The 20880-nt window shown below is 40.0% G+C and overlaps 2 protein-coding genes across 3 annotated transcripts in view; one reads left to right on the top strand and one right to left on the bottom strand.

Annotated features, from left to right (window-relative positions):
* Positions 1–72, bottom strand: part of TAF5 (TATA-box binding protein associated factor 5) — an 11439-nt gene extending 11367 nt beyond the window's left edge. The window contains 1 exon segment of the mRNA XM_039708888.1: positions 2–72. Within this exon segment, the coding sequence (XP_039564822.1) occupies positions 2–72 (71 nt within the window).
* Positions 73–977: 905 nt separating this feature from the next.
* PCGF6 (polycomb group ring finger 6) lies at positions 978–19009 on the top strand. 2 transcript variants are annotated; one of them, XM_039709204.1, is made up of 10 exons: positions 980–1413; positions 2471–2570; positions 3869–3965; positions 4456–4511; positions 5426–5485; positions 6095–6203; positions 8146–8173; positions 8758–8856; positions 12932–13018; positions 18211–19009. In XM_039709204.1, the coding sequence occupies exons 1-10, from the start codon at positions 1111–1113 to the stop codon at positions 18259–18261; spliced, it is 990 nt and encodes a 329-aa protein (XP_039565138.1). In that variant the 5' UTR covers positions 980–1110; the 3' UTR covers positions 18262–19009. The 2 variants fall into 2 exon arrangements, 1 of the variants encoding a protein (XP_039565138.1); XR_005627451.1 differs by lacking the exon at positions 8146–8173 and having other exon boundaries at positions 978–1413; positions 18211–18265.
* The last annotated feature ends 1871 nt before the right edge of the window (positions 19010–20880 follow it).

The following is a 20880-nucleotide window of genomic DNA, read 5'->3' as shown; positions in this document are numbered from 1 at the left end:
CGGCGGCGTCCCCGCCTCGGGGTCCGGCTGCACCGCTGCCACCTCCGCCGGCTCCTCATGCAGCGCCGCCATCTTGCGCCGCCTTCCATTCGCCGGCGGCGCGCGGCCGCCGCCAGGCGCGGCCGCCCTTGCGACAGTGAGGGCAAAGGAAGGGCAGCGCTGCCGCTGCCTCCGCAGGCGCGCGCGGCTTCGTTTTGCGACGCTGGCGGGAGCGCTTTGTGGCAGCGGGGCGCGGTGAGGGTGGCGGCGCGGGGCGGCGTGAGGGGACCGGGCGGTGTGGGCACCGCGGGGCTGCCTGCTGGCACCGAGGATGGCCTCGGGACTCGGTGCCCAGTTAATGTAATTACGGCCGGGCCGCTGAGCTGTCCGGATATTTCTAATATTGCTTCTTTTAACCGTGTTAGACAGAGATTCGGTGGTGATTGTCGAAAGGCTGAGAGGACTGGGGGTGTTCAGCCTGGAGAATAAAAGAGTCCAGGCAGACGCCGCAGCACCTTCCAGTGTCTAAAGGGCTACGAGAGAGCTGGAGAGGCACTTTGGACAAGGGCGTGTAGTGACAGGACAAGGGAGAATGGCTTTAAACTGACAGAAAGCGGGTTTCGATTAGATATTAGGAAGAAATTCTTCACTGTGAGATTGGTGAGGCACTGGCACGGGTTGCCCAGAGAAGCTGTGGGTGCCCCATTGCTGGAAGTGTTCGGGACAGGTTGGATGCGGCTTTGAGGAATTTGTTTCAGTGGAAGGTGTCCCTGCCCATGGCAGGCGGTTGGAACTAGATGATTTCTGAGGTCCCTTGCAACCCAAACAATTCAATTATCTTACGGGATTAAAACCTTATTTTGAATGAAACTGGTATCGTGTGATTGAGAGTTTTTCGGGGAAAATTAAGCGTTCATTGGCGAGTCCTTGGGGGAAAAAATTGGGGGGGGGAAAAAAAAAAAGAAAACCACAAAACTGTGGGGTTATAAACCCAAACCGGCCGTGGCTCAGCGCACGTGCGGCAGCGCAGCCCTGCGTTCTGCAGAACTACATTTCCCAGCGTGCCCCGCGGCGTTCCCACGCAGGCGCCCCGGGCCGCGGACCGACCCGTGCCAGCCCCGGTCCGTGACCATGGAGGGAGACACCGGATCCGGGGTCCCGGCGCCGTCGGGCGGGGATGGAGCGGGCCAGGGCCAGGGCCTGGGCCCGGCCGATGAGGACCGGGACATGGAGGGGGCCCCCAGCTGCTCGGGGTCGCGCTCCCACCCCTTCGAGTTCGAGCGGGGTCGCTCGGAGTCCAGCGGCGATGAGGACGACGACGACGAAGACGACGAGGAAGAGGAGGTGGAGGAAGAGGAGGAGGAGATGGAGAGCGACACCAGGGCTCGGTTCGGAACGGATGATGGGGAGCTGGACTCGGACGACGACCGGGAGGTAAAGGGTTTGGGAAGGTGCCCGGGGCACGCCAGGCCCCGCTCCCGGCCTGCCCCGCGTGTGATAATGGACTTCTTATTATTCTTACTTTTTTTTAATTTTAATATATATTTTGTTATTACCCGAGTTCACTTCATCTGTCTCATTTAAGTGAAGCCCTTGCAAACTCTCGGCGTGGCTGAGAGGGTGGTAGACGGTGGCACGTGGGCGAGGTGAATGGTGCCATTGAGGGAAAGAAAGCCCTTTGGTCGGGCTTGGAGACGAGAGGAAACCTAAGAATCTAATGGGTCCCCTCTTTCAGACACATCTCAGATCGTCGCTATTGAAGAAATTTGTTCTTTTTTGAAATTGTGTTATTCAGTGAGGAAAGCTGTTGTGGAACTACTTGTGTGCGTTCCTGGGAAATGTTCTTCATGACCAGAATTCAAAGTAGTGAAATTTCAGCCTTTGCTTCTTTGTGTATTTGTATATTTCATAACTGTGTGTACAAACAAGAGATGACTGTCTCTTGTCATAGAAACTCTCTCTATATCTTAATTTGGGACTCCAACTGAGCATTGCTGAGCATTTTCAAATAATGATGTTCTTTGCCACCCATGTCCACTTCAAGCTTGCTGGCTATGTGATATTTTGCTAAAAGAGTTGATCCAAAAGAACTTTTCCCAAAATTATTGTTTAAAGTTTTGTTTTTAGGTAAGATTCCAGAAACAAATAGGATTGCTATTGTCAAAAAGTTCAGTTTAGAAGACTAGGTAAAAGTCTTTTAAAAGTGATATGATAAGGATATGATAAGTAACTGATCTGTTAGGAAAATCTATTCCTGTAACATATTGATCCTAACTGTTGTAAAACAGTTCAATTTAGAAGACTAGGTAAAAGTCTTTTAAAAACAAGCTCTATATGATAAGTAACTGGTCTGTTAGGAAAACCCATTCCTGTAACATACTGATCCCATTTTTTCCCCATGGTTTTAAGGCTGTGGTATTTTGGAAGCTGCAGTCAGGGAATTTCATGGCTTAGCCTGTGTATTCAAACTCTCACCAATTTTTGTTTGCAGCGTATGATAAACCTCGCAGAGCTGACCCCCTACATCCTGTGTTCCATCTGCAAAGGATACTTCATCGATGCTACAACTATTACAGAATGTCTGCACACCTGTAAGTGCCTGTCAGTTGCCTGTTTAAAGGTTTTTTTTTGCAAATTCAAACCAGTTCAGCTGTTGAAATGTTCTGAGTTCAGAAAAATAATTCTCTGTTTGAAGTGAACGTGTGTTGTGTTTATTCTGTTCTTTAAGCGAGATACGTTTGTGGGTATTTTAAGCATCAGAAAATTATTAAATCAATTAATCATGAAGTCGTCTTTCCATATTAAGAAGGAAGATGTAGGAAAAGATAAAGCCCAAGCAAGACAAAAGCAGTGCTGCTACATACCTTTTCTTAGTTATTTTTTTAAGTAGGCTCCAGGAATTTGAGTGTATAACTGAGAAAAGAAAGTTGAGTGACTCTGCTTTTAATGGACTGCAAATTTTCCTAAGCTGTTGTTGATGTGAGCTTATAAATTCACAAAACCCCATAAGCTCCTGTGGAAGTACCAGTTCAGATACAGAAACAGTGGTCTGCACCCATGGGACAGTTTGTCCATAATCTCCTTAGTGGAAATAGGTGGGTAATAAATAACTAATTTCAGTGTGTTTGTCTTGTTAGTTTTCCCCCTGGATCCGAGTGCCAGCAGTTTTCCCAGTGCTAAAGAACTGTTTTCTCTCCAAAGTAACTCCAAAAACACCTTCTGTGAAGCTCTTTCAGCCACACCTATGTCCATACCTGAATCCAAGAATCCTGGTTTACTAGATCTCCCAAACATTCACACTGCATAGATGGAAAACTTTCTTTCTCTCTCTTTTTATTGCCTCCTTTGTTAGAGCACTACTCAGTAGTTTGTTCTATAGCACGAAGTATTCAGCACAGTTTGCAATTTACAAAGAGGCACAGCTGTTAGTAAGGACAGCATAGAGTTGCAAATGCAGCTGTGGTGGCGTCTTAGAGCTCTCCTGGTAAATGTTATAGAAAAGTTTCCTCTGCTCAGGCAGATGGGGAGCTGACTTGATAGTAGGTTATTTATTATTCTAGGTATTTCCACTTAGTAGCATTTTTTCCAAGTTTTTAAAGGACTTGTAAAATACAGTGAAAATGGCAGAGTTAGGATTTCTTACCTTGTTTCTACTGAAAGTGTTTGTAGGCTGCTTTTCAGCAGTCAATATTCTGCCTTATCCCTACTCATGTTCTACATACACATTGAACTCTCACCCGTGCATCCATTGGATTAGGAGTGTTCAGTGACTTCATTTTGTCTCTGACAAATTTTGTATGGCAAGTCTGGGTGTATTGACCCCTTCTGCCTGAACAGATGGCACTGTGTGATGGACGTGTGACTCCTGTGGGGTTTCTTTTCTTTACAGTTTGCAAAAGCTGCATCGTGAGACACTTCTACTATAGCAACAGATGTCCAAAGTGCAATATTGTTGTACATCAGACACAGCCCCTCTATAATATCAGGTAATAAATTTGTCCCATTTTATAGATTTACTACTTGCTTTTAAATGTTTTGTTCTACAGACTTGTAGTGCTTCCTTTTTTTAAACAAAGGAATGGTTACAAGAAGCACATTGTGTTCTTTACTACTATGAGTTTCACCACAATTAATAAGATAAAAAAAAACCCCTCTCTTTATTGTTTCATCTAGTTTGTATCCATTTCTAGGGTTTGTTGCCCCTGCCCTAGTATTTTTATGCATTTGCTCAGTGTTACAGGTGATACAAACACTTAACCATTTGGTTTGATTTCCTTTTAAGGTTAAGACTTTTAGGCATGGTATATCTATTAACTCAAAAAAGTGAGTTTTAGTTTCTTGAGCTGTTCATGAAGGGTGGTACTGTCACTCCATGTACATCCCATTTCATGTTATATTTGACATTGTTGTTACAGTTTACTGAAACCATTTTTTCTTGCACCAAAGACTCTTTTTTATTTGTTTCTGATTTCATAGACTGGACCGACAACTGCAAGATATAGTCTATAAATTAGTTGTCAACCTGGAGGAAAGTAAGTCCCTTTCTCTGTTACATTACTATGTAAAGATTGAAAAGAACAGAAAACTCAGTAATTCAAAGCCTTGTTTCTACTCTGAACTCTTCAAAATAGTTTTGTGATGTTTGGTTATAAGTTGTAATGAATTAACTGTGACAACTGGCATCTTTCTGGCTGCTAAATGCTATTGTGATAGTGATGTGTACTTCATGTTATGAAACACAGCTGTCACTGTATCCAGATAGACATGCAGATAATATTTCACAGTTGTTCCTCTTACTTGAGTAGAACTATATCATATCATACATTTTGTGTAAAAAGTTCACCTAGCTCAATAGAAAAAAAAATACCAAGTCCAATTCTCCCAAATGCTTTTGTCTTTTCTTCATTGCCATATTTACTTGTCTGATTTTAGATGTGTTTACTGTCTCATCTCATTTATCTTTGGCTTTGGGAGCCAGTGATCCTGCAGAGTCCCCCTGGATGGGCGGAGTGAAATATGCAATCCAGTGGATATGTGTGGTCAATAGATGGCATTGCTTTGTATGCCATGAGCATATATGTAAAAAATATATGTATATATAAAAATATATGTATATGTACAAATTAGTATAAAAAGAACTGTGCTCTATGTGAACAGGTTATAAAATACCATGTCATGTCACGAGGCATGACAGCCAGAAGGATACCAGTTCTTGCAGCTATTTCAGTATTATTTATGGCCAGTTTCTTTGATTTTTTCCTAGTTTTTACTAGTAAAATTTTAGTTTGGTTTCTTAAGCATCTCAGCCTCATGAAATACTGGTGATGATGAAGGTCTGTAGAAACTTGGAAAGTTTTTGCTGTTCTAACCATTGAAAATTGGTCAATGAGAATAGATATTCTCAGCATCTGAACCATTTCTGTCTGTATTCTGCAATTTTTTTCAGGAGAGAAAAAACAAATGCATGACTTCTATAAAGAAAGAGGATTAGAAGTGCCCAAACCAGGTGAGCTGTAATCACTTTAAGAAACACTATTAAGAAAATACTTACCATATAATTTTTTCTTAAGGGCTTTCTTTAAAATATTAGTTCACAACTGAAGATAGAAGTACTACTGGAAATATGGGATTCTTAGTTATCTGGAAATTTTAACTTGTCACAGATCTCAGATTACAAAAATAGATGAATTGGCAGCACTTAAACCCTGATCATGGCTGAATTATTTTAAACAGCATATTTTGCTTACAACCAGGAAATATATATAAAATATGCATTAATATTATTTTCTGGCTATTAATAAGTAATAGACATTACAAAGGAGTAAAAAGAGAGCTTCAAAGTCTGCTAAACAGTGGGGGATTATTCTAATTATTTTACGTCTTCCTATCAAACAAAGCTCTTTGGAGAGTGCTGTGCTGAAAGCTATTAAAATTCTGATTCAGATACTCAGCATAGAATGTAGGAAGTGCTGATTTAGTAATAAAAAAAGAGGATTAATTGGAATAATAGGCTTTTTTACCTGGTGAGCTATCCTGTTTTGCTCAGTGCATGTTAGTATCTTATGCTGCTTTTATTTCAAGTTGTCTTTGCATTTTGGCTGCTTGAATATTTTAGCTGTCCCACAGCCAGTTCCACCGAGCAGAGGAAGACCCCGAAAAGTTCTGGGCTCAGTGTTCCGGATCCCACCAGAACTTGACATTTCCATACTTCTGGAGTTTATCGGGTGAGTTGTGGGCAAATGTAAGAGCTGCTGACTCACATGAGGGTGCTGCTAGCATGTGGTGAACCATTAACTGGCTCTTGATTTCCATTAAATGTGCATTTTTTCCATCTCAAGTAGTAGTGGGGAGCCAGTTTTAACTTACAGTGCAATAGTGACAGCTAGCTATGCACAGGTAGATGATGCAGATAATTATATGTTTAATATGTAGCTTCCTAGGAAGTATAGTTTTAAAATATAGATGTGTTTTATTTTTAGCAAGTCGTGCAGTCTCAGTAAACTGAGCAGAGAAATCCCTGTTCCAGTCCCTGATCCCTGTAGGTGGCAGCACCGTTAATGCTGGATGTGCTCACAGGGAGGATTCAGTGGCTTTCAAATAATAGAAACCTTTTAACATGGTGAATCCGTGTACCTGCCTTAATTTCAGCTTTCGTTTTCTTCATGCCTGGCTTGCAGAAGTCAGTTTAGACCTCAAACCTAGTAAACTTGTATCTGCCTGAGAAACAAGATGACTTTTGAATCTGTCTGTCATATTTAGTTTTTTGGTAGTTTTATTTTAAATGTCCAGCATTGGCAGCAAAGCAGGTAATACTCTGCAAATATCATCTATACCATGTGGAACTGTCCACTGTAGGTTTTGGTTTTTTTTATTTATATGGAGGGAAGCACAGACTGTTTCTAACAAAAAAAGATGATGGCTTAACACCATCTACTTTGTATTTCATTTTAGTGACGTTTTTAACCTTTGATAAATTTATATGGTCAAAATCAAATATATTATCTTGGCAATGAGAGATTAATAAAGCATTTTGGAGAAAGAAAACTTGGAATAGATTGGACCAGCCAAAAGAAACTGTTACCTTGAAAGTCTCACTGTCTGTGTTGTGTTTCTATGGATTATAATGTGGTCACCAGTGGCTGTGGAACTGTACCAAAGAAAATGACAGCTGTAGTGGAAAAGCTTTTTTTATGTTTTTTCTTAGTTCATGACAGATTTACTTAGCTTTGTCTGATACCTGGTACATATTTAGAGGTGGAGATACTCAATCATAGTAACTTGAAGTGCCACATTAATGTGTGGCCTGCCCAAGTGTTGTATTTGCTTGCTATAACAAATGGTCAGCTGATTTATAGCAATGTTTGATTTTTTTTTGCCCTCTTCAGTGCAATGAAAATACTGCAGTGTTTCCTCATATGTACATACTTGCTAATGCAATGCAAAAATAATGAACTATTGTGTATTGGCCTTAATTAATTGAGCAGTTTGCACATTGCACTACAAGAAAGAGATAGGTGATCAGTGGTAGATCACATGCTCAGGCTGTGCAAATCAGTGAACTTGGCTGAAGCCAGCTGGAGATGTGGTTATTTGCCACCTTTGTGTGTATTTCACATTCCAGAGAATCACATGCTGCTTTCCTGAGTTCCTGGATGGCATTAGCATTAATACTGTCACGTGAACAGTCTGGAAGGCCAACATCTTGCCCTGGGAACCCCTGAGGTGGTTAGGTGTGTTCTGTCAGTCACTTCTTAGGTACTGTCTGTTAAGGTTCCAAATATCAAGGATCATGAAGTATGGATGTTTAAGCAGCATCAATATTACAACCTAGTCCTATGAAAATTAGTGTTGTGTTGTATTTAAAAATGGCTTTAGACTGCATTGGGTTTTATTCACATTTTATGTAGAGAAACCTTAACATCCGAAATAGCTGAATTAACAAGAAAAATGGAGCAGAAATACAAAGGGTAGGAGAAAATGTATATAAATTCAATCCAAAGTTATTTTATGTATAGCAATTTAATGAAAGGAGGAGCCTGAGTTGGGAAAATAACTTGGATATGCAAGACTCATAAATCAATAAGTCACTGTTATAATAAAGAGCTTGAGGATATTAATAACTTACAATCTTAGCAATGTTGACTATTTACTCTTTTGTTTTTTCAGAGCTAATGAAGGCACAGGGAATTTTAAGGTACAAATATGATTAAATTTTTGTCTTACAGTTTACTTCAGGAATAATTATAACCTGAGTATATTTTGTTTGGTTTTCTTATACTGAATGCAGCTGGAGCTTTTATCAGAATAATAATAACCAATCTTGTATTACAGTGTATTTCAAACCTATTGTTGTATAACATCACACCTACCCAGCATTTTTTTATTCTTTTTATCTTCGTATTTCACAGTATTTTTTTCATTATCTTTTTTCATCTTCAGTATCACCTCCTACCCTTTCTGTCTCATATTTGCCCTTCTTTCTGCCATGTTTTTCCTGGGGTTTTTGGGCCGCACAGAACATGGGCCTGTTTAAAACGTTTAAAAATTAGCCAGTTGCTTATTATTTTTTACATGTTTAAACAGCATCTGGAGTCTTAATACATATTTAGTCCATTCCCTATGAGGTAATCTGCAGGTAGATCAGAGAAGGGTTCAAAAATATAAGCTGTTTGCCTGTTACTGGGCTGCTGCTTGAGTTTGGAGTTTATGAGGGATTAGTGCCAAAACCTTTGACTTTTTACTTAACTTTAACTTAAAATCTTTATTTATTCTGTGCAGCCTTTGGAAAAGAAATTTGTGCGTGTTTCCGGGGAGGCAACAATTGGACATGTGGAGAAATTCCTCAGAAGAAAAATGGATCTAGACCCTGCTTGTCAGGTACATCCTTGCTGTAGCAGTCACAAGTTGTCTGTGCTTTGGACAGACATTTCCATTGTTCATTAGATTTTAGAAGTAATGTTAGAATTTTTTATACAGTAAGGATTAAAAAATTAATTGTGTGCAATTTTGTGATCTGCAAGGAACAACTCTTCTAACTCCTTTGCAATCTATTCAGATTTTCACAGTACTGTACTAACTGGACAGAATTTCTAAAGTGCCTTGTAAAATTTCAGCCAAAGAAATTCAAAGCCAAGAGATTCTGCTGTTTCAAAGGTAAAACTGGACAGGAAAGTGGGAATGTGGGAACGTGCAATGGCATGATGCAAGCTGCTGCAAGGTGAATAATAATAAAATTTAACTGAAGGCAAACAAGGGCTAAGAAAGAATTATACTATGGATGGATGTGTTGAAATGTGTATGAATGCAAATACAGACACTTTCCTCCAAATAAGAATTCAGAGGAGCAGAATATGGTACAAAAGAATTTAGCTTCATATTTCTCAACCATTTTGAGAGGAACTGCATGTCAGAACCGATTTCCAATTCTTCAGTGTATTTCAGCAGCCATTCAGTTGGGAAAGTGCAAGAGTTCTGTAATGTGTAAATAATTCTTAAAGCTGGCAATTCCTGGAAGATGAAGCTGATGTGAATAGGCAAATGGTAGCAGTTTAGTGCTGGGTTTGGAGTTAGGGCTGTTTTCGTACAGCAGTAACTGCGGGACAATACTGCATGACTGTGTGCCTCAGTAATGAGTATTCAGACTTCTGTAATTGTGTTTGCAAATGGATTATGATTTAAATTCCCTAGTTTATCTGAAGTTTAAGGCTTCATTTATTTTCATCTACCATTTGAGCTGGCAGACTGTCATTTCCTCTTTCTGATGCTTTTTGAACTCTGTGCTTTGGGCAGCAACTAATTTTCTGTATGTGTTTATGTGTACGTCTAAGTGCAGGGTCTCTCTTGAATATTCTTGCTGGAATTTGTTGGGAGAGGGTGAAAGTATTTTTTTTAGACACTGAAATTACCAGTAATAGCTAAGTAGGTAACACCTTATAGGAGCTAAATACAGGTTGTGGTGTTTGGAACCCAGTAGATTCTTGTCTTTGGCATCAGAAGTTTCCTTTAGAGTGTGATTTCCTTTGAGCTCCTCCTGCAACAGCAGTATTCCTTCCTGCTATTTCTTCTGTCAGGATGAGAGAAACTGCTGAAGGACTTGCAGCTCAGCTGCTTGGAATTCATTAATGTGGCTGATGGAACAGAAAGGTTCTGTTACCAGATGTGCATTCCTAAAAGTGTTTAAACTGCAGTCTGGGGGGAGTCTGGGAGAAAGGACTCTGTGCTCATACACAGTGTAGTTGTTGATGCAATTTCTTTATGCCAGTCTTGGACCCTGGAATAAAGGCATCCAGGGCTTCTGGAAAGTAAACAGCAGCTGGAGGAAATGGGAAATTCTGACTGCTTTTTAAATAACTAGCTCTAATACTTACACCAGTTTCTAAAACTTTGTGTTTTCCTTGTCCTTCCCTGGGTAGTATGAGTTGGTATAGAAAATACTGATGGAAGTCTACTGCTTTCTGGGCCAGATTCTCCCTTAGGATGAGTCATATGTGAGGTGTCCCTTGTATGAACTTCTATTTTTATATCTGTCTTACTTAGTGAGCATGAATTTATAATTGTCTGTTATGGTGGCTTTTAGAGAAATAGCTCTAATAGCAGACATGTCACCAAAAGAAAAGAAATGGCATAATGGAAAACCTACTTTATTTTAATAAGAATTTTAACAGAAGTGATTGAGTATTCAGCAGATGCACCTTAATGCTTCCTTTCAACAAAATGTCAAGCTGCAGTTACTGCTGTCTCAGGCAATCAGTACTAGTTGGCTTCAATTTTACCAGTCATTTGAAATTCTAGTAAATTCATAGAACTGGTGGTGCTGGTGCCGCTTTTATAATGGAACATATTAATTCCTCTGTGATACAAGGGTTCCTCTGAGACACAGAGGAATTTCACAACTTATTTTTGCACTGACCTGAGATTTTTTTTTTCATTGTATGTTTTATTCTCTTGTCTTTATAGAATGAGTGCTAGCATAACAATTAGCAGGCAGAATTTCAGGTTTTGGGGCTGGAATTAGGAGATTAAGCATTAGGTATTTGGAGAACTAATACAGTAAATGTGAGAAATTCTTCTCAATTTATTATTAGACACTGGCTCTTTAATGACTGCTGTTTGAAACTGGAGCAGCAGGTACAACAGTGTACTTTCAAACAAGCATTCCAATTCTGTTTTGAGAGATTGTCAGCAGCTGCCACTGTCTGTTTGCATCCTGCATTGGTCAAACAGATTAGATTTTCTATTTCTGTAGAATATATAAAACATTTATGTGGTATGTTTCATTGGGAGCAAGATTGAGTTTTCAGTGCCTTATGCTATAAAAATTGTAAAAGTAAGCTTAAAAAGCAAAAGTAATTAAACTCATATCTGGAAAGCAAAGCAGTCATGTTTGTCTTCCTGCAGGAATAACTGTAGAGGTTAAAAATGCATGGGAGATAGCAGAAAGAACTGCAGACAGTTTTCCAAAAGGAAAAGAAATACATTTTTCAGGTACTGTGTTAAATACATCAAATGTTGATGTTAACTATATGAGTATATATGCATCAATAGCTAATCAGTATTTACTGTTATGTCCACACAAATTTTTACTTCCTGGAAGCTAAAAGCAGAAGTGCTACTAAGCAGTTTACATATTCTGCACATTAAGAATCAAACACAAAGAGAGTGTTCTGCTTCATTCTCATACAATACAGGTGGTGCAGTAAATTAGTTCTTTTTTGAACCTCTGAGGGGTAGAATTCCTGCATTCCCAAGTCTCAGAACAATGTGGTCTGCCAGCACAAATCTTACTAAATCTTTCCATGAAGAACAAGAGAGAGGTAGTGGGTCAGCCTGCAGAAGAAGATAAATCTGGGGGAGTGAATGGCTGCAGCACAGAGCTCATCCTGTGGTGGAAAGTGGCTGTGTAAGAAAATACGTCATGGTATTGCAGTGTGCTCCCCCACTGCTGCAGGGACAGAGCTTAGGCAGTTCCCTTGCAGAAAGCTGTGGGACTGCTCATTGTCAATGCTTTTACCTTCAATTTTGAGGTCTTGTCAGTTCACAAATGAGAGCACTCTCATTTCCTTATCTAGAAATTGCTCATGGGGAAAATGTAAGCAAGCTCCAGTTGAGAGAGAAAAACCGTGCTGTGTTAGCTGCTCTCATTTGGAGCATTAGAGACTGGATTTACATTAAGTACTGTAAATACATGGTAACTTTATAGAGATTATTATTTCATAATAATCAAGGCAAGGAGTTCAAAATACCTGATTAAGGTTTGTGTTTTCCACAAAATTATTGTTTTTGTGGGCAGTTACTAAATGAAAGTACCCCCTGTGGAACTGCAGGCACCACTGACAGAGTTCAGCTGCAGTGGAGGACAGTGCATGGAACTGCTGAGAGTGCCCTGCAGCTGCACCCCAGGAGTACTGACTGAGTGCATGCTGAAAGAGGACTGCCATGTAACTGCTGACGATGACATGCACCAAGATGCTCCTTTCTATTAAGGCACTTCTTCCACAGTATTAAGTGAAAATAGTCAGGTGTTTTCTCCCTCGAGATAAGAGGGGTGGCAATGGCGCTTTTTTTTTTGGTGGCACAAACAAGTTTCCCTCTTTTGCAACTGATGAATGATGGCAGATGTTTGTGTGATCTTTTTAATACATGATCTGAATTCCCATTAAATTCATCACAGCTATTACTAAAGAGCTTGTTTCGGTGGACACACCAAACTGAGTGAAACAATAATAAATCTGTCCTCTCTGTTCAGCAGTGAGCCCAGGTCAGGGCCATGAAAGGCTTTAGGGCAGTGCAGTAGTGCTGTGAATGCTAAATACATTTGGATGACAGAAGTAAAGATGACTTTAGTGTCTAACATGCTAGCATTGAGCTCTGCTAATAAAATTGAAAGGGCTTGGATACGGTTTTGCTACTCCAAAGGCAAGTTGGCCTTAACTATGCTTGTGTTTGTTCACAGGTGGATATAATCTGTGGTGATCACCTGCTGGAGCACTACCAGACACTGAGGGAGATCCGTCAGGTCATAGGAGAGAGTGCAGTACAGGTACGTGGCAGCTGGGACTTTATTCCAGGTTTTCTTTCAAAACAGAAGACCTTTCTTAAGCCCTCAGGTAGCACCAGCTTGTCTGAAGAGGTAACTAAGAAAAATCTCTCCAGTTTATGCAAAATCATTTTTATCTTGTAAGTAGAGTTGACAAAGTGTACCATGTTCTTCTTGGTCTCGTGATGTTCTGGATATGAGGGGTTTGTGTTGGGTTTTGTTTTGGGGCTTTTCCCTCCCAAAACAAGTTGCTGTCTTACCAATGATAATATGTACCAGCCATTCTTTCAATTAAGATTCCTTGTTTTTCCTCTTCGGCAATTGCACCTCTGTGGGAAGTCAGAGGACAAATCCCAAATAAGACTATCCTTGTGACTGGGTCAGGAGAATAAAATTGCTTATAAAAACACAAACCACAGATAGAGGGTAATGAATGCAGTAAATTTGCTTGATGCATATTATATTGTCTCTGGTCACAGCATGAGTGTATGGCCAGCTATTTCTTGTTGATAACTTGCTGTCTTTAGTGTTGCTGGCTTTGCAAATAAGAATGCATTTTTTAAAAATTCTTTGTGAATCTTTTCAAAGCATCATTAAAGGACCACACCATTTTAGAAGTACTGCAGAAACAGCGAAGTACTCTGCCAAGTGCATCATTAAATAGAGATGTAAACTTGTGATATATGGTAAATTGTATCTTAATCTGAACTTGGGAGTCTGAAAAGTTAATATTTAATACAGTAGGAAGAAATAGGATTAATTTGGTATTTTATTTGGAAAGCAATCTTAGCAGATAACAGAAGGGCTAAATAGGAGCAAAATCAGCTCTCCTCACTTGTTTGTGCACACACATATGCACAAACATTGACATTTAAAATTCCTGCTGAGCTCTCTTATGCTACAGGAAGGCCTCTGCGTTGGGGGCAGGAAGTAAAAAGCTGAATTTGAGATCTCTTGGATTTTGCATCACTTGTACCTGATTTGAATCACTAGGAGGTCCCAGAGTCAGGACAAAGGTGTTTGGCTCATGTTAATATTGGCAAACAGTAAAATCTGAGGCTTGTGCCGTTTCTGCAGTTGAAGAGAATAAATGCCACACCTGATGTCTTAGCTGGTTTGTAATAGCATGAAGAAGAAATTAAAACATAACCTAATCCAGTTTGGGGAGCAGGGGATAGAAACTGGGGGGAAGTGGGTACTGGTAACCAGCTTGTTTCTGACACTGAGTCATTGTAAGTAAATTCAGCAATCAGCACAAAGTGATGGAAGTGCTCTCTACTAACAGCTTCAGTAAATGGCAGTATATTTCTCAGTCCAGAGGTATGGTCATATGGTTTTAGACTTGAGCTTAGCACAAAGGCTTTTCATGTATGAGAAATGCTCTTGGGGGAGCACTTCAAGGAATACTGCAGCAGTTTCATTTCTTGTCAGAGCTGGGTCTGCCTGATTGATGTTTGGTGATAAAGTACCAGTCAGCAGCTCCATGAAGAGAGCAGTTGCCTTGGGAGGCATTCTCCACTGATGTTTCAAATCTCATTTATTACCAAATCAGTATGCTAGCAGTTAATTCTCTCAAGGCTTCTCTATTGGACAAATAAATAGAAAAGAAATATCCTGGCTTATTGCAAAGTCTTGTTTTTTCATTGTCACTTTCAACGGGAAATTTGAAAGGCCAAGTTCATCTTTAATTTCTCTTCATATTGTTAAAAGATCTCTAACTATGCAAATAGTTACAGTAGTAATGTTGCTTCTTTTTTGATATTGAAATAATTGTGACATTTTCATGTTCTTTAGTCTAACATTATAATATTTCTTTAGAAATAAAGAGGGTGCATTTCTACAATTAACCTTGGAAAATATTTTTAGATAATTAGCCATGAAAAAAAATCCTAATGAATGGGTCAAGTCTAAAAGGGTGAGGGTTATTTGTTTCTCACCAGGATCTGAAATTCAGTAAGGGGCACAGTTGTCCTGGCCAGTGAAACTACAAGTACAGAGGAACATTTGATGAATTTTACATTAAACTCCAAGGGCATCTTGTGCCTTTGTAACTTTCCAGCCTTTCCAAATCAGTGTTGGAGCTTGGAATGTCCCTAACAGCTCTCAGCAGAATGCTGAGACACTCTTCAATACTGCTGTTGTAATTTACAGGTTTCTGAGGTTCATTGTAGATGCTTCATGCAAAGAAAAATGCTTCAGTAACTACTTTGCAACAGAAAGTCATTTGAAGGAATAAACATTGGGCTCTTTTATTTAGATGAGTACGACCACTGTTAGAGGAGAAAAATAGCTGCTATTCTGAGTCACATTTTTCACTTGCAAGTTCATTCGTGTCAGCAGTTACTCCTTTTGCTGGGAAAAGTGATTATAAAAATGCAGATAAGTTTCTCTTTGGCAAATATATTAATTTTAACGTGCATTCTTTGGTAGCATTTGCAGCATCACATATGTTGTGTGTGATTTATTGTTCTGAACTATAATCACTGTGGTGCTCTTAGTGGCTTTGACTTACGTTGAATGGTTCTTAAGATTTGTTTGTGAAGATTTTGGATGTTGTATTTTTTTACTACTGACTGGCACTGTGTAATGATGCCTTAGAGCCTGAGTAGGTGTAAGCTAGCAGGATTTTAGCTCTTCTGGATCCATTTCTGCCTTTCCAACATGTGTGGGAAGACCAAGTGTGATCTGATGATAAAATAAATATTCCTGACACTGATCCCATAGTAACCTATTTGGGTTGTTTTAATTGAAGTAAATAGGCAACTAATTGTAATGGTTGTATGTAATCAAATAACATGTTCATTTCTGATAGTTGATAGAAGGCTAAAAAAGAATCAGGAATAAATCTTGTTTAATCTTGTAAATGTCAAGATATTTTGACATTTCTGAAATTGGGTGGTTGGTTAAATCTTCCTAATTAGCTGAAAGTAGGATTTTGAGCTCTGTTTAGGGCAAAAACATGAAAGAATCACTGACAGAATTTATGTAATAAGAAATAACTTTGCTTTTTCAGTTTTTTAAGCAGTGTAAAACTTGTGGACTTTACTGCAAGGAGTGATCAAAGACACTTACAGAGACTTTTAAAGGCTCAATTTTGTTACCAGACATTGAGCTCTGCCTGGAATTATGAGTTTGATCAAGTAGCTGAGAAAGGAAGCTGATTATTAACTAAATAGGAATATTCCTTCTTCCCAGTGTTACCTTCCTCCCCTCTGCTGCACAAATGCAACCTGATCCAAGCTGCTGGTTATTTTCACTTGTCTGAAGCTGGGTCCTCTCAGAGTTCTGCATCACTGATGGGTATAATGAGCTCACACATGGGAAAAGCTAAAAGGAGTAGCTTCCTTGATGTCCTTGGCCCTTGGCACAGAGACTGGGCAGATTAAAATGGTCTCTTTGTAGCTCTCACCTTTTTGTAACCCAATGCTACTGTGCTGGTTTTTTGGTCTCCTGAGCTAGGCAGGAAGAACTGTGCTCTAATTTAATTACTGTGACCTTCTAGCACACATTTCCTATGGAAGTGTTCTACTCTTTGCTATGGGATTATTGAATTGGGAAAGTGGGGCACTTTCTGTTGTTGCTGCTCTTAGAACATCATAAGGGGTGTATGCTCTGATGTTTTGGGCTGTCAGTTCCACTCTGAAATTTATAGTTGGGTGTAACAGTTGGGATCCTTTGCATTTTTTTAGGTCAGGGTCACAAATGTGTGTCAAAGGACACTGGAGAGCTTTGCTTCTCTTTTGTGCCTGTGTTAGCCTTGAGATTTGTAATGGGCAGTGAGAGCTCATTCTCTGTTTGCACTTCCTTTTAATAACAGTACCTGGAGAAAGCGGCCCAACATAGATAGAAATGTGTAATACTTTACAAGTGAATAATTACAGAGGAAGAAGTGCCAGTACTGGGGTAACTCCCAGCTTCTCTTTGTAGAAAAGGAATTGCAGTGGGTTTGGCCTTGGGTTTAACAGGGCTATTTCCTTTAAATATCCTACTGCCAAATGTACCGTTTCAAAATTATTCATCAAAGAATACATTGTAGCATTTTTTTCTTGTATAAATATTTATTTCCTTTAAGAAACTGGAAAGTAGGAAAAACTGGTTTTGACCAGAGGAAAAACTGGTTTTGACCACAATTTTTCTCCAAAAATAAAGTTTTGAATGTGTCTTATTTTCTCTTTTGAAGGAACTAGTGGGCACAAAGACTAAGTACCTTTGGGAAGATACAAAAACGTTTTTATGTGCCAAGAGGTTCCTGAGTAACCTCTTAGAACCTGTTCTGGCTTGCAATGCTGCCATCCCAATTTATGCTAATCACCTAGTGAGTTAAAGCTCCTGTATCCTTTCAGGAGTTGGCAATGGGCTCCTGGTTATTAATAGGGTAAGAAGGTGAAGAGAAGTTAGTGAGTTGGTACTAATACATTATCTTATAGCCTGTGCCTTAACACATAAAAACATCTGAAGCAAAATATAGTAAAAAATCTGACATGTCCATTGGTACTCATATAGTTCTCTCTTCAAAAAATAACTTTTTTTAAAGTCTGTCCATATAAGTAGGTGTAATGCAATGTCAGGTTCCCAGTGGGTCTGTGGTGGGAGCAGAGTGCTGGGCCTTTCAGCAGCTGCCTGTGAATTCAGTGACATAAGTAAGACTAACAGAAGTGTCCTGTTTCACAGGTGAAAGGGATTTTTTGTTATGTCAAGCCGTCTTTGAAGAGGAGAAACATGAGCTAACAAACTAATAGTTTGTCATTTGAGGTTTTTTTAATCCAATGCATTTATTACTTTATAAACGTATATAGTAGTAGTCTGGACTCTTGTGTTACAACTTTTGGCAGCACTTTTTAGAACTACTTAATAAATTACATTTTTTTCTGCTCCACAATACCATGTGGAAATCAGCACAACTTGTAAACAAGAGCCTATTATATGATCATAATGCCATTATAACTTTATTTTAAAAGCAGTACCAGATTTTACTTTTTTTAAACACACTTTTCCATCTCAAAGAGGAGAGGGGAATACAGTTATTTGTCTTGATACTTCAAAACTTGCATTCTCCATATGGAAGGGACACGGTGTAAATTGGTGAGATTGTACCTGGGGTCCTGCCATGCAGCATTTGTACCAGATGGTGACAGAAATTCCTTGTGGAGAAGGGAAAGTGCTATTCTGAGACTGTTTCTTTCTCTTCTCTCTAGGATGGTCTACTTGTACTGCACTATGGCCTGGTGGTGTCTCCACTAACTTAAAGGTGTCTGGAATATCAGAAGGCAAAAGAATCTGAAGTCATGGAGCTTCTTCAGTGCTGTTTCTCACCAAAGAAGCCATTGCATTTCCTGTGGCAGGAAGCAAGTGAAAGGAACCACCACTAACTGCTGTGTGCTTGTAATGTAACGTCTGACTTCACCACTGTAAAAAATTGCAGCTTCTGTAAGTACAGCTGTAGGTGTTGCTATGCTTCATGTTACTAATTACTGTCTTCAAATTTCACTCAGCTCAGGGAAATTAAACGCTCCAAGTAGCTAATTTTTTTTTACTTTCTAAAACCACAAGATTTCACAGGGTGAACAGCCTTTTTTTCCTCTAGGCTCTGAGATTTCTCTGGCTGTCTGTCTAGCTAGAACAGTGCTCTCAGGGATGATCTTCAGTGAACAGAATAATTTGTTTTGGGGAAGAGACAGTCATTTGCCTAAAAAAAAATACTGTGATCATCTGTCTTTGGATGTGATATGGGGAAGAGGAAGGAAACTTCAGAAATGCAGACCAAAATAGGTAGAAAATAATGCAGCATAAGCATTGTTTTTTGAGAAGTAGCATTAAATTTGTTGTCTTTCTTGAAGAAAGACAATTTTGTTTGCACTGGAAATATATTTGCTGGTAGTTTGGCTTATACCAAATGGTGGATCATGCATCTCTAGTCTGAATGGAGATGAGCTGGCTGTAAGCTGGTTAAACTATGCATGAAAAAAAAATAAAAGTAGCACCTCTTTCTACCTGCTTGCCGTGTATAAAGTAATCACTGTCAATCTGCTATCATGTCATGACTTGACTGTCAGAAGCATAAATCCATTCACTTTAGCACATACCTCTCCAGCAGCTATGAAAATGGTCACTTTTCCCACTCTTTCCAAGGTGTTTTAGTGCATTGTAGTGGAGACCAGGGTTAAGTGATGTAATACCTGCCTGTTACTACCAGATTCACAGAGGACATTAGGTGACTTTAATTTTAACATGTTGAAATACTAGGTTTGGTGACAACTGTAACACTTCAGTTTTTCTTTTGTTTGAGATTTCCATGTTGTCTTGAGCAGCATTAAGGACCAGAGGGCTCTGTGTGTTATGGTCTTGCTGCATACTGGGTCATCAATGTGGGGATTCATGAAAGCTTCCACTGGGCACCAGGCTCCTTCCCTTCCCTACAGTCAGTGCAGGGAAAGGGAAGAAATTCCTTTGGAAGGCATTTCAGAGCACCTAAGTTACAGAACCATGGAATTGCTAGGGTTGGACAGGCCTCTGGAGATTGTCCAGTCCAACCTCCCTGCCAAATCAGGGCCACCCAGAGCAGGAGACACAGGAACGTGTCCAGGGGGGTTTGGAATGTCTCCAGAGAGGGAGACTCCACACCCTCCTTGGGCAGCCTGTTCAGTACTCTGCCACCCTCAATGTAAAGAATTTCTTCCTTCTTTCAGTCAGCTGGTGAGGCAGCAGCAGCAGCTGGGCTAAATCCAGGGGTGAGGGTTTGATGGAGCTGTGCAGGGGTTCTGGAGCTTGGGGACACCTGAGCAGCACCCCAAGCTCCATCCAGACCTGGAAACCCTTGGCAGCCAGTCAGGCATGGAGGGGACATTGCCAGGAGCATGAGGGACATTGAAGTGTCCCTAAGGAGCAGAGCAATCCCTTGTGGCCTCTGCTGGACCCTGTCCAGGAGCTCCTTGTCCTTCTTGTACTGAGGATCCCAGAACTGGGCACAGCACTCCCGGTGTGGCTGGGTAGAGGGGTAGGATCACTTCCCTTGACCTGCTGCCCACACTCCTCCCACTGCACCCCCAGATGCCATGGGCCCTCCTGGCTGCAAGGGCTCAGATGCATTTGTTCACTGGCAGCCAAAGAGGACTGGCTTCCTTTGTCTTAAGAAAGCTTCCATGAATCCTCCCTCAGGTCTTTACAATAAACATTGTTTTGTCTGTGAAGGTGACACCGTAAGAAAAAAGTTTTGTTTGAAGTAACTTTCATGATGCTTCTAAATATGTGACAAAAAGCCTTTTTAGCTACAAACTCCTATTTTACCTTTAAAGTTTGTATAAAAGTAGTGTTTAAAATGCAGCAGAAAATGAGATTATTTTGTAAACACCTCGTGAGTTGTGTTAATAAAAGATTATATATTGTAACAGTAAAATAAACTTTATTTTAGCCAATTTAAAATTGAGCCCTTGTGTTTCTATGCCATGTTTCTTGTGTCAGCCTCAGAATTACAGTAGATGATAGTGATACTGCTGAATGTGACTGGGGTTGTTAGAATAACAGATTTCAATTAAGAGGCTGAATGGTGAAGGGTAATTCAATAGCAGAGTCTCCACTGGAGCTGAGCATGGTATTGTTAGCTGGAGTAACATGAAATCTCTGGGACTCTCCTTTTAATGAGGATTTTAGTGAGAAATAGCTCAGTAAAGAAGTCAAGATGATTTTTACATCGAAATATAGGAGAAATAATTGTGTGTAGTTAAAGGACCCCTTTTTTCATCAACAAAAACATCTTTTTGTGAAAGCCACATCTCAGTTATTGTCTCTCATGTTTCTGGCTGTTGTTCTTGAGTCCCTGTGAACTGAATCTTTCTCTGCCACTGGAATCAAGGCATGGTTCAAATACT

Source organism: Passer montanus, unplaced genomic scaffold (genome assembly GCF_014805655.1).
Source record: "Passer montanus isolate IOZ18808 unplaced genomic scaffold, ASM1480565v1 scaffold21, whole genome shotgun sequence".
Lineage (NCBI taxonomy): Eukaryota > Metazoa > Chordata > Aves > Passeriformes > Passeridae > Passer > Passer montanus.
Note: the sequence above shows the minus strand (reverse complement) of the source record. Positions and strands in the feature narration are given on the sequence as shown.

Bases quoted from the DNA above. Each gene is read 5' to 3' on its own strand.
- PCGF6 (XM_039709204.1), top strand. From the start codon at position 1,111: ATGGAGGGAGACACCGGATCCGGGGTCCCGGCGCCGTCGGGCGGGGAT. The intron at 2,571-3,868 runs GTAAGTGCCTGT...TTTTCTTTACAG, and splicing joins TACAGAATGTCTGCACACCT to TTTGCAAAAGCTGCATCGTG. The intron at 5,486-6,094 runs GTGAGCTGTAAT...TGAATATTTTAG, and splicing joins ATTAGAAGTGCCCAAACCAG to CTGTCCCACAGCCAGTTCCA.